Source organism: Scardinius erythrophthalmus (assembly GCF_964197995.2).
Source record: "Scardinius erythrophthalmus genome assembly, chromosome: 19".
NCBI lineage: Eukaryota > Metazoa > Chordata > Actinopteri > Cypriniformes > Leuciscidae > Scardinius > Scardinius erythrophthalmus.
Genome location: NC_138239.1, coordinates 29,089,897 through 29,104,476, shown reverse-complemented (window position 1 = coordinate 29,104,476; position 14,580 = coordinate 29,089,897). Strand labels below are relative to the sequence as shown.

General features: G+C 37.2%; 1 protein-coding gene across 2 annotated transcripts in view; it reads left to right on the top strand.

Annotated features, from left to right (window-relative positions):
- Positions 1-14,580, top strand: part of runx2a (RUNX family transcription factor 2a) — a 67,870-nt gene that overhangs the window by 38,918 nt on the left and 14,372 nt on the right. The window contains exons 6-7 of one of the 2 annotated variants that reach the window (XM_081393849.1): positions 11,435-11,611; positions 14,180-14,341. In XM_081393849.1, coding sequence (XP_081249975.1) covers positions 11,435-11,611; positions 14,180-14,341 — 339 coding nt within the window. The remainder of the gene's footprint in view (positions 1-11,434; positions 11,612-14,179; positions 14,342-14,580) is intronic. The other variant, XM_081393850.1, reaches the window with a different exon arrangement.

Here is a 14,580-nt window from a genome sequence, read left to right as displayed (position 1 = left end):
GACTGCCAGTGTTCCTTGCACACCATCATAATAGCAGCATTCTTACGCCGATATCTGATCCTTTAGTGCTGGTTTGTTGGTGGGCTTGACACGTGAAAGACAGTCTCTATAAGCCTGTGAGATGGAAAAGAGCAAAATCAATATACATTCATGTCAATTGATTCTTGTTATATCATATAAAACAAAATAAGTTAATACAAAAGTTCGCATTTTAAAAAAGCAGATAGATGCAACTAAGAACAGAAGCACACTGTGAGACATATGGACTTCATCTTTAAACTGTTTATGGAATGTTGGCTTCACTCGGTTTGGTTTATAAACCATTTCTTTTTCTATGGCATATACTTACAAATCATTTAAACAAACACTAAGCCTAAATGTAAAAAAAAAAATAGAGTGAAACTTATCTTGCAGAGTTTGTGCTATGAAGTGTTTTTTGTAGTATAAATGCGATACTAATATAGTTTTTATTAATATTTTGAATTTTTTTTTATATTTTTTTTTATATATATATATTTTTTAATGTTAAAGGTCAGTAAGCAATTTCTGAGAAACACTGTTGATATTTGAAATCAACCCAAACAAACATTGCTCTGCCTCCAAAATGCACGAACACACAATGCAAGAGTAAATGTCTCTTTATCATAGCAGAAGTGAAGCAAAACAAAGCTTTGTGAAAAAGGAAGAGCAAAAAATGAACACAGGACACAAGAGTATATAAAAGCAAGAGTTGTTTGTTAGTAGCCAGCAGCACATCAGACAAACAATGACACTCAAAACTGTCCTGTTACTACAGCTAACATTACAACAACAGCATATCTTGGTTTTGTGAAACATAGCAAATCCAACAACACTAATATTTTATATGTTATAATATTATCACTGGTCCTAAAGCTGTTGCCTGATCGTAACCCTTCTTTTTCCAGTGATATTCCTCTGACCTTTTCTCTTTTGTAATGTCTCTCAGCCATCTCTCTTTCTACACTCTTTATCAGGAATGCTGAAGCCCCCCTGTTTTCACAGAATTGTGAATGCAATGCACATTTTTTAGCATTTAGTAATTTTATTGTAATAAACACTTTAAGTGTGCTATTACATTTTTTTATTTATATGTTAAATTATGGGGTTTTTTTTCAAGCATACGCGCGTGACTTCATATTGTAACTGTTAAAGAATTAATCCGCTCTACTCCTGAGTGCGCAAGTCCGTGCACCATTGGTGTTGTGTAAGGTAGGCAGGTTTTCTGTGCCCAATTTTTATTTCCTGTCGCTGTGCAAGCTTTTTTAGTGTATATTACAGTGTAAATAGCTCAATTACCCTTTTATTTAAAGGCTTAATTAGATTGCGCCGTAGACCGATCCTTTGCATTACGATTGCAAGCAGAATCAATAATGTTAGAAATGTGATTTGCAGTCAAATGTCCCGGTGTGAATGCTGTTTAAACAAGTGTTCTTCTCACCCATATGCTTGTTGTACTTTGACGTGTTTTATAGACAATTTAGTGTTAACATGATGTTGTTACACATAGTTATCTAGACACCAGAATATTAAATATGAAATATAAAAAAAAATAACAAATTAAGCAACCACCTAGAAATGTGCCAAAAATGATTAGAACAGCATAGAACCACACCCACTCATATTTTCTTAATTATAAAACAATTTCTTCAAAAATATATACAAAATCATTCTTTACTAGACTGTATTGAAGGTCTTTTGGTCCAGTGCTGTGATGTGGTGTCACTGGAACGTCACTGGAAAATAAGAAAGCATTTTAAGTCGCACAATCTAGATTGTATTTATAAAGGTAAATCCATGCAGTTTAGGGCATGTGAAAAGTGCACACTAAAGTTCCCTGCTTTGCCTGTGTTGGCTCTGTTAATTAATGCCACCTCGCATTGGGGAGATGGAAAACATGGCTTGTTTTTAAAAAGGTATTTGCCAAGATGATCCGTGACGCTGTGTTTTGACTGCCATGAAGACGGCTGGAAAAGAGCTATTGTCTCATGCAGAACTCAGCCAAACACGTTTCATAGAGCAGGACGGTAAACGGTGTAAATGTTCTTTAGATGCAGTCTGTCCACCACAATCTAATCTTCACACTTCGGTTTCATTTTATCTTACACTTTTTTTTGTCATTCACATTCACAAGGCTAAAGGATCCTGTGGGAAAAGGCACTTTTGATTGCACCTTTACTCACATAACAACCAAAATCAACACATTAATATCACAAAATACTACATAATAATATCATAATCACCTGCTTGTTCTTTTTTGAGGTTTAAGCAAAACTAAATATAGTAATTCTACCAGAAAATGCATATATATATATATACAATTTTCTGTAGTAAAAATAAATACATTTTCCACTTGAATGTAATACTCGTTTTTATAAATAAATAAATAAGTAACATTTCCCTTATGCAGGTTTGTAGCACTGTTTTCCCCTATACTGTGAGAAATCTTTCTTTTGCAGCCTCAGTGTTGTGCCGACACATGTTTCAGTGTATTGTTTGCATAACAGCTTCTGACAATCAATATGTTGCACATAAAATCTTCCATTGAGCCAGATTGTTTACGTTGCGGTTTGCGCGGAGCCGCTCTAATTGCTCGATGCTGAAATGAGCATTAGCTGTGAACCTGTGATGTTTCTCTCTCTCTTTGAACGTCGCTCTGCGAGTCCAGACAGGTAAATGCACACAAAACACATACGGTAGGCCTCTCAGACAAAAGCCAACACAGGCCATTGAAAATAAACCTATATAAGGATGGTTTGCATAAGAAAGATCTGCTTGTACTTTCCTCAAGAACACTTTCAAATGAAGTGATATAAGACAAGTATGTGACTGTTAGTGTTGGCACAGAAACTTGATGTTCTCTATCAGCAATAGGTGGTTACACATGACTAACAATATAATTGTCTGTTTTAGGATTAAACATGCTCAGATATTTTTAAGGAATTTTGTGCTAATATCAAACTAATGTAATTACAACAGTGTTTGCTCTGCTCCAGAACAGCCATGCTGTCTACTGCCTACTAGCCTTTAAGTGAAAAGAAACTTCTGTATAAACCAATGTTTTTGATAGAAGCCATGAAGTGTTTCTACCAACAGCAATATACTGCATTTATCACTAGATGATGATTATCAACATTTTTAGGGACAGAGCCTCAAACGATGTTTCTAAGCAAGCATTAAAGGTAGGGTAGGCAATATTTTTATAAACACTTTTTGTCATACTGGTTGAAACTGGTCTAAATATTAAAATATGCACATATATCTTCTCTGGAAGTCTCAAGACCAAAAATGTTCGTCCAATCATTGCATTGGTTCCAAACAAAAACGTCAGACAAACAAGCAGCAGTCGCCTTTTACAGTTCCTCCTGAACCAAAACAATGAGCTTATGCTGCGTTCACGCCGTATCATAACCGTAATTACAAGATTGCAACCCGTGACGTTCTACCCGGAGCTGTTCACGTCCTCAGACTCGGATATATGCGTTTCTATGTCTATGTTTCTATCAACGCCGAAATGAATCTGCAGCAGTCAGGTGGTACAACTAAAGCTCTTTAAGCTGTTTATGTTCATTATTATTGTAATGTTATGTGCTTTGAGACATGAGGTAGTTTAATGCCGTCTCCCGTGACGTTTTTGTTTGTTCTGGCTGTATGTGTTCATGTGTTTTTTGAAGGAGGCGTGGCTTTGGAGACGCTCTGAAGGGGCTATTGGTAGCCTCTCTGAAATTACCTACCCCACCTTTAAAGGAACAGTTCGCCCAAGAATGAAAATTATATGTCATCATTTACTCACCTTTGTGTCAATTTTCTATGCATATACTTGTAGTCAATTGTTTTATTTGTGATTAAGCAATGAAACATGCCAAATTGTGCTAACATCATTTTTGGCCAGGCTGTCATACAAAGAAATTATGAACACATGCAAAAAAACTTAGGAAACCAACAAAATATTAATAACTGATTATGTTGTAGTCATATGCTTTTTCCTGTGAGCTTGTATTTTTTCTGTTTAGTAAAATAAAATCTATAGCTTTAGTTTTGTCAAATAAAAAAACTTATTTAAATTAAAATAAAATATAATTTGTTCTTCCCTTGTATTTAAAAAAAGTATATAAAATATTTTGATTACACTTTAGTTTAAGGTGACGTAGTTACATTGTACTTACTCAAATAAGTACTGAGTGATAATAATTTACATGTACTTATTATAGAGTTATGGTTATGGTTTGGTTTAGGGTTAGTTACTTGTAATTATACATCATTTACTGTTATTACTATAGTACATGTAGTAACGTGTAACCTTAATTTTAAGTGTTACCAATATTTTCCTAATATTTTGATGGTTTAATCAAACTTGTAGAGTCATTGAAAACAAATCCCCTCTGACAAAAATAGTTAAATAGTAAAAATGTGAAATATTATTACAATTTAAGAAAAATGTTTTCTATTTGAATATACTTTAAAATGTAATTTATTCCCGTGATGAAAGCTGAATTTTTAGCATCATTACTCCAGACTTTAGTGTCACATGAACCTTCAGAAATCATTCTAATAAGCATATTTTCTACTCAAGAAACATTATATTTGATCAGTGTTGAGAACAGTTTTGCTGCTTTATATTTTTGTAGAAACCATGATAAAAAAAAAATCAGGATTCTTTGGTGTATTTAGTCAATTTAATACATCGCTGAAGAGTTAATTTCTTAAAAAAACAAACGTACTGACCCTTTCACGTACTAACTTTTCAACAGTAGCGCACACACACACACCGACCCTTGTGCATTAACTCCAGCTGTGTCATCCCAACAAAACAGAAGCACTCTGACCTCCACTAAAATGTGATTTTTAGGGACCATAGCAACTAATCTGACTAGATAGATGCATAGATCATCTTCAGTAGAAGAGCCACGCTAGGATTCTGGCCCTAATGCGCATGTTGTATTTATGAGACACATGAGGCAAATAGAGGATTTTTTTGTTAGTTTGCATCCAATTACATTACGGCACCGAGCCGTTCTGGCCCCGGATCACCCCTCAAACCAATACGTGTTGGCCCTGAAATAAAAGTTTGGTTGTTTGGGAGTAGTACGGTTGCATGGTGTCTGATTGTTGCAGTCGGCCCATCGATTTCTAAAGCTCTAGTAGCATGTGTGCCCCTTCTTGGCGTAGTTCACTTCCTGGAGCTCGAAACACACGGACCACACAGGCGACTGGCAAAACTCCAGCTCTGCTTGGCTGCCGTCAGCTTTCTCCATTTCTCTCCCCCACTCCGTCTACTTCTGATCCTTCGACTGAGCGGGCGTTCGGCCTCGTCCTGTCCTTAAAAATCCTTTTTCCCCCCTTTGCTAATTTCGCGAGATCTGCCATGTGAAATAACCCATTGTTTCACTCTTCAGAGGAGTCGGCCCTCCGCGGCACAGCAATTAAAGAAATGAAATCTAGACGGATGTATGTTTCCCTTTCTTCTTCCATGCGTTTTATTCCCTGTGTCGCCGAGGCGTGATTGATGCTCTCTGACTGATATTTGATGTTGAAAGCGTGCTGGTGTTTAATGAGCACAGGGTGTTATTGTGAGTCACGCCACTATCATATGCCAATTTAACATAGCATTGCTGGCACCCGGTGTCTATACCCGTATTATTTATCAAGGCGTTTTTGCATGAAAACAAAGAAATGAGACTACTTTATTTGTTTCCCCTCCCGAAGCAGTTTTGTTTCTCAGCCTTAAATGAAATATTCAAAATTTTTGCCATAACAGGATCCTTTTACTTTAATGGAGACGTGTTTATTTGAATATTTGAGCTCTACCGTTGAGAGATGTTTTAGCACTGATGTAAACATAAGGGGATTCTGCATGTCTCATAGGATATGAGCATTAGGGATTTTCCTCTCGTTCAAGCTGAATCACTCACATCCCTTTTTTTTTATCCTGGAAATTGTGCATTGGACTTCAAATCCTAAAGTCACACTAGACAGTGATGAAAGTGATTTCCATTTCTGTAAGCTGTGTTGGATAAAAGCGTCTGGTAAATGTCATAAATGTAAATATTTGGGTTATCAAACATGTCTATATGTGTCCCCTCCAGAGTTTCAGAATAACCAATGTCCGTAATCAAAAGTCAGAAATCTCGGTAACGCTTTACAATATGGTTACATTAGTTAACATGAACTAAGATACAACATTTATTAAACTTGTTTAATGTTAATTTCGTCATTTACTAATACATTATTAAAATCAAAAGTTGTATTTGTTAAAATTAGTCACTTTGAACTGACATGAACAAACAATGAACAACTGTATTTTTATACAGTAACTTATGTTAAGAAAGATTAATACTCTAACAAATATATTGCCCATATTTAGTTAATGTTAGTTAATACATTAACTAATATTAACAAATGAGGCCAAATCGTAAAGTGTTACCGAAATCTCATGATGGACATTTCTCATGAAAATCTTAAAAAGATCTCTCTTAAAAAATGCTATATTCTTACTGTATGACAAAGTCTTTCCCCAATAAATCATCTTCAGTGGTCTGCATTAGGCTATTAAAGAGCAATACACTCTGAACTGAACTGACTTGAGCTGAATAATGACAATATTGTCTTTTTAGGGCTGTTTTACAGCAGGATTTGTTTCATATTTGATGAAGATGGCATCACTGATTCTGTTATTTTCCTGTTTATTACCGAAACTGCTTTAAAACAATGGCTACATCTTAAAATCGCAAACTTCCCTACTATATAGCAGCCGAAAAACAGTGACAAAAGAAGTATGTCCGTATTCACAGTCCTCATAAAAGAGTAGGCAAAAAGCACATGGACGAGTGTGCATATGATAGACACTTTACTATCCCATGAGGCCACAGGAGAGGATTTATGAATGACAATGAAATGACGTATCTGACGCTGGTAGGTCACATGATAAGGGCAACAGGGCTGATGTAGTAATAGAACATACTTTTTATTATTAGTGGTCGTGATGTAATTTCTTACCTACTCAAGAGAGTATGCGATTTTGAATGCAGCTAAACAGTATTGCAATTGTTCTATCTAAACCCTGGTCCTGCCCCCAAATAATGACACACACCTGACTCAGGTCATCAGCTCATTAATACACAATCCAAGACCTGAGATGGGTCTGTCAGACAAAGGAGACACCCAAAATGTACAGTGTCGGAGGGCCACCAGGACCAGAGTTGAGAACCACAGTCAGGACAAAGCGCTATAGAAAAAGGTGACATGACTTGACTTGAGTGTGTAGACTCACAAATACCTTTTCATTAAGTATTGATGTATTTACATCAGCGGTTTGCATTATGTAAGCCTTGCTGAATTTTACAGCCACAGCAACATGACTTTTTTCCAGTTTCAGACGGTAGTCTGTAGTCTATGTTTGAGCTGTCTTAACTCAAAGCTTATATCTTATATGCCACTGCCATTGTTTTGTCTCAAGATGCACACCAGTAATGTTTTTTCTAAAGCACGTTTACAAAAGCTACTTAAAGGTAGGGTAGGCAATTTCGGAGAGGCTAGCAATAGCAAGCTAGCTTTGAAAGCTAGCTTCTTCAAAGCATCCCCAAAGCCACGCCTCCTTCAAAACACACAAACTCACACAGCAGAGTCTGCAAAGCTTCACAAAAGACTTTAAAATGTTAATTTAAAGAATTACCTCATGTCTCAAAGCATATAACATTACAATAATGATGAACAACTTAAAGGGGGGGTGAAATGCTCATTTTCACTCAATCTCCTGTTAATCTTGAGTACCTATAGAGTAGTATTGCATCCTTCATATCTCCAAAAAGTCTTTAGTTTTATTATATTTATAAAAGAAAGATAGGCTGTACCGAGTCTTTCCGGAAAAAAACGAGCGGCTGGAGGCGGGCCGTGTGGGCGAACCTAAAGCTGTGCTAATGCGCCGAGCTAACAACACACAGAGACATTTGAAGCAGTTTTACTCACCGCCCGGTTCCAACGCACGACCGACCGCGAATCTTTATCATTGTGACTGCTCGATCCTTAAGCATTAGACGATCTGCAAATCCGTCGATCTGGGCTTTGTTTATAAAACAATCATCGTCGAAATGCAGGGAACAAACAGTCTTACACAACTCCGTTGATGATGCTCTGAAAAAACAAACTCCATCCACTGGTCCCTTAACGCTGGGTTCTTTGGGAATCTGTGCAGGGTTGTCTTGCCCTGGCAACCAAAAACACACTTCTTTGGTGACATTGACTTCCAAAAGCCGAGCAGAGTGCTTTGATGGCAAACTGCTTTCGCTCTCTCTCTCTGGTCTACGAGTGCGCGCGCGCCTGCGCTCTTCCGGCAGAAGTGCCCTTACGACCCATATAAGGAAATTCCGCCCCAGCTGACGTCACACATGCCCATACTCGAAAAAAACTTTCCGAAACTTGTGACAAGCCGGAAGTACAATTTTTGGCACAGAAATACTCCTTCAAACGTACAATTTAATTTTGGAAACTTTGTCCATGTTTAGCATGGGAATCAAACTCTTTAACAGTGTAAAACACTCAGTATGCATGAAATAGCATTTCACCCCCCCTTTAAAGAGCTCTAGTTGTCCCACCTGACTGCTGCAGATTTATTTCGGCATTGATAGTGTTGCCAATGAAACAAAAAATTCAAGACGAAAAAGTTTGTTTGTTCGGGTTTGGTGTCTCGTGTTGCAAATCCAATGACGCTGGTAGTGACAATTCTCTCTGACCAATCAGTGATCTGAAGTGTTTACATGTCACATTTTAGTATCAGTACCTCAACCGAGGTGGTACTATTAAAGTGAGCCGTACCGAGACGTATACCATGCCGTGGAAAAGCACCATAAGCCTCGTCTGTAAAACTGCTCCTTCATATCTCTCATACATTTTAATTTGGGGAAAATATTGGCAGATTTGGTCACTCATAATAACATAAATAATGTGCGAGCAGCTCACCTTCATGCACACACACACACACACACACAAAGGCCAGATTCATGTCGGCCCCTTAAACTAAATGAAACCGGTTCCCTTTTATTGATTGTTTCTTTTATAGCGTAGTGAGAGGGAATACTTTCAGGGAATTAATCACGCTCCCGACGCAAAGTGCTCTTGAGTGCAGCTAACATTGGCCTGTGAATGAGGAGCTGTGTTTGCTCAACTGAACTCCAGAGCACAATCAGGTTTTGCGAGATCGGAGGTAGCTCTGTCTCGAACCAACTGGAGAGCGGCCAAGCTTTTGCAGGAGTTGCTCTTTTCTTCTGTGCGATATTTACTTTACAAGCTATTCAGGGCAACCAACCAGGCCTAGACAGACAAGCACGGAAAAAAAGACTCACAAAGTCCCTCTTTAACACATATTCATCTCAGGTATTGACACAACAGTGAGGTTCCAATGAAATTAGTAGGGATGTTGAACTCAGTACGGACTGGAAAGGGTGGATCATGTGTGATCGGTCCGAGCCGGGAAGGGGGTGGACGTGGGGGCATGGCGTGACTCGTACTCTTTATTGCAGGATAGAGGATTGAGTCTGTCCTCTTTTATGGGAAATGAATGAATAAACATTGGCAGGTCATTCTTTTGTCGTGACTCAGACATACTTTCAAGCATGATAGGTATAATAGGGAAATAAAGCAGTTTTGTAATTTGACTGTGAATTCTTTTGGATGGATGCCATGGTGTAAAACAACAACATGTATGGGCAGGTAGAAAGTCGATTTACTTCCCCTCCTTTTGTGTGCTGGTCGCTATTGTGAAAACTGAGATCTCTGTGATTAGAGATGCAGAGATCGCTGATGCATCTGACCCACACACTGATCTGCACATTTCTTTTGCTGTGTTGTTTGGTAAATAATGAAGTTTAATTGTTGGTTTTCCATTAAAGGGACAGTCAACCCAAATGTGAAACATTTACTCACCCTCATGTCGTTCTAAACATTTTTTTTCTATGGATGTACCATAATATTTATGATAAAAGCATAATAATGTATTTTATTCAACCTGTGTGCTTTATGTCATGTCTTCTGATGTCATACAATAACTTTTTGGTAGGAACAGAAGAACAGTAATTTTAATCTTGCCTTCGGTTGTAGATCTCAGATCTCACTTCAAAAGGCAGAAGAGTAAATATTGATTTCTAATGAATTTTTGGTCTGTTCCTCTCACAAATCTATCAGGTTGAACCAATTTGAGGTTGTGTAGATGATGACTGAATGTTCATTATTAGGTGAACTGTCTCTTTAAGAGTGTAGTTCACCCAAAAATGACGGTTCTGTCATCATTTATTCACTTTGTCATTTTAATATATTTTGGGTAATCCACAAACTGATCTTTTTCAGACAATGAATGTAAACAGTGTACAAAACTAATAAAAGTACCACAGAAATAGTCCATACTTCACATATGAAGCCATACGATTCTTTATGTTGACTTCTGAAATCTCAATGGCTCATTTGCATCTCTTCAAAGACTTAATATAACATAAGCATAATAATATAACATTTATTCATCCTAATGCCATTCCAAAACATTTTGGGTAATCCACAAACTGATCTTTTCCAATGAAAGTAAACAGTGATCAGACACCATAAAACTATCATAAAAATACTCAATAATACAATAAATGTATCAAAATGTTTGTTCATATTTGAGCTCTGAAATCTTATTGGTTCATTTGCATCTGTTCGTCACACAAAACTATTGTATGACTTCAGAAGACTAAGAATATAGAGCATGAACTAGTTTTACAGTACTTTTATGGTGCCTTTTTGTGACACCAGTATCCCCATTCACTTTCATTGTATAAAAAAAGAAAAAAAACATATGTTTGCAACAACATGAGGTTAAGTAAATGATGACAGAATGTTCCAAATTTGGTGAACTATCCCTTTAAAAGTGAAATTTGCTCCAAAATGATCGTTCTGTCATCATTTATTCACTCTAACGTCATTGTAGGATATTTTGGGGAATTTACAAACTTGCTCTTTTCCATACAATGAACCAAAGAAACCATACAAGTACCACTTTTGTGCTTAACTGCAAGTGTTCTGAAGCCATAAGATAGATTTGTGTCCAAAATGTACGTTTTTATTTGAGTTTATATCTGTCCGTCACACAAAACGTTCATATCACTTCAAAAAGACTTTAAAAATGTAGCATGGTCTAGTTTTACAGTGCTTTTTTTAATGCTACATCCTCATTCACTTTCACTGTATATTAAAGAGCAGCGTGAACATTTTGCATAACGTCTCTTTTTGAGTTTCTTGAAAAAAAAGAAAAACATACAGGTTTGGAACGACACGAGGGTGTGTAAATGATGATAGAGTTTTTATTCTTGGGCAAAACATCCCTTTAAAGTTGGTCCGAATCGAGCAGTAGGTGTATTAACTGCAATTTCTGTCTGATATTGTTCGGTAGGACACAGACAGAAAATGGAAGACCCCCCAAAACCGCCGCTGTTCTCCGAGCGCCTGAGCGAGTTAGAGCGTTTACGCCAGACCACCATGAGAGTTGCCGTGCAAACCCAGAGTCCCCGGTCGTCTCTCAACGCCACGCCGAACTCCTTCAATCCACAGGGGCAAACTCAGATCTCAGGTAAACCGGCCCAGGCATTTTCCTTTCCCTTTAACGCAGATATTTTAGTCTGTCTGGCCGCCGGCCTTCCTCTGGCGTGATCTTTAATGGCGAGTCGCTTGGTTTGTGTACTGTACAAACATCTGTATTTGGAGAACAGGTAGGTTTATTCAAGGCATTTGCCGAAGATAAGCCTGCAGAGATAAAAAGAGAGTGGGTGAGAGACAAGCTACATGATGCAAGAAATAGAAATGTCATACAGTTGTTTTCATAGTGAATCAGATTTAAACAGGAGATACTGATGGACGTGCCAGGCCTGACAGTCTCAGATCCCTTTGTCTGCTTTTACTGGAACGAGGCATTATCTTTGTTTGGGATTGGCTGCTTACATCACCTTAAAGGGATAGTTCACCCAGAAACGAGAAGTCATTATTTACTCACCCTCATGTCATCCCAAAACCCGAGTTTCTTTCTTCCATGGAACACAAAAGATGTTTTGAAGAATTTTTACGCTTCTCTTGGCCAGACAACAACAAAGCAGCATAAAAGAATGATATTTACAACATATTTCAAGGCTTCAGAAATCACATGACAGTTTTAAGTGAGGAACAGACCCAATTTTAAATCTCCCCCTTCCCCGTTGTAGTTCTCAAATCACACACAACAGGTTCTGGCGAAGATTAATGAAGATTCCTCTTTCTTTTTTTTTTCCACGGAAAAAATAACAGCTTACGGGTTTGGAGCGACATGAGAGTGAGTAAATAATGACAGGTTTTCTTTTTTGGGTGAACTATTGCTTTAATTCCATTACATTTGTCCAAATATTTTCATTAGTTCCTGCTTCACTTTTGGCATATTGGAGCTTGGGGTATTTTTTTTTATTTCACATATGTGCTCAGCTTTAGAGTTTGCATAATGTTTGCCATTCTCTTGGATGGTCTCCAGTCCCACTCCTGTCGGAGCAGACGCTGTGTTTACTAGAATACTGTAGAAAGCAAACAGGAAACCGTTCTTGGCTCTGAATGTGATTAAGCTATTTACATACCATGGCCTTTTATACTAGTCAGCTCGGTCTTGGTCTTCATATTGTTATAAAAAGAAAGGTCACCCACTTTGTGTGCACAATGAGTCTTTTTAAATGTGTCTCATAAAGAAGGACTCTTCTAAGGGTGAACCTCAAAAACATGTCCTAGTTACCCCAAAATATAAGAAATGTATTAATTATATGTCAATTAAATAAGTCAATAAAAATATGCAGTAAAATTGCATTATAATCTAAATAATATTTATGTAATTTCAATTGTTTTGAATGATGAATATGCCATATTATATTATTATATAAAAAATTCTATATTCTATATTTAATAAGAAAAATCTAATAAAATGTATTAATAATTAATTATGAATGGATTAATTAAATTAATAATTAAATCATTAAAAGCAGTATATATATATATATATATATATATATATATATATATATATATATATATATATATATATATATATATATATATATATATATATACTTGTCATACAAGTACATCATGTATACTACGTCACACATGTTCCCACCCCTGCAGTCACGGCACGAAAATACTATTAAAACTTCATTTTGGAAAAATACTTTGTATTACAAATCTTTATAAACTTACTTTTTATTAATTCAATACAGTGAATGACATCCATTGGCGTCTCCCAGTGGCTTACATTATTCTCAGTTTAGTGTTAGCGATTAATTTATAGCAAAACAAAAGATCACATCTATTCTTTCGTGTCCGAAAACATTATTTTGTCTTACATTTCATCATAAACTCAGACAAGCTCAGTACCGACTCATTTTCGTCAGTTTATTTTCGTGAATTGGAATATGTGCAAAGGATTGTGGGCGATCTAAAGCCGCGAAGGATACATCCGATGCATCCTTCAAAATGAGCTGAATGAAGGATCCGAAACGAAGGCTGCCTTCCAAGGATCCTTCAAACGGAGACGGCCTTCAGCGACGTTTGATGACTTCATAGGATGCAGCCTTCCGTTTGAGAAACACCCAATGGCTCTCTCTATGAATGGACCATTGAATCATTGGTTCACCCGATTGATTCGCTCAAACCGCGGATTCATTCAGAAAGGAAGCACTGTTGTGTGTTGCTTCGAGACTCACAAAAGTTCTGCTCTGGCTTTATAGGTAATATTTGCGTTGGCAAAAATAAGCAAAAGCAGACAACATTGTATCTAAAATATGACACAATATTAACTTCTTATTTATTGAACTGTTGTATAAAATCAATATGACATTTGAACTTGTGCTACTCGGGACGAAAAATATCACACGCTTGTTACTTGTGTGATATTGCTTAACTATATCATGATATAAATATGCAGGCGCATGAGTTGTTGGCCTGCTTCATAGTTGTCACCAATCAACTGTCTGATGGTCCTGGGTGCGTTAAAAGCATAATTTTAACGTTATTTTTCGTTAAATTGACAGCCATATAAATCACACTCACACAAAAAAGCATTTTTGATGCTATTGCATGCATATCGTGGCTCTGTCTCTGACTGGTGTCGTCTCATTTATCATCTTCACAGATCCGCGGCAGGCACAATCCTCTCCGCCCTGGTCCTACGAGCAGCCGTACACTCCTTACCTGAGCCAAATGACATCTCCCTCCATCCACTCCACCACCCCGCTGTCCTCCACCCGCGCCACGGGCCTGCCCACCATCAGCGACGTGCCAAGACGCCTCTCAGGTACGCAAACATAAATCACTAATAAGACCTTCATTATCTCAACTGCTTCTTTTAGACGGCAGCGAGATTAATAGCAGAATAAATGGAGACTTCTGCTTAAGTTTCAAATTCCACCTGAATTTCAGAACAGATCTCAACAATGTCTCAGACTGTTCTCAGATGCCAAAGCCTGTCAAAGTCAGCTATAAACTCAAGCATTTCTCAACAAGATCAAATAATCTGAGCTGCTTGACATAGAC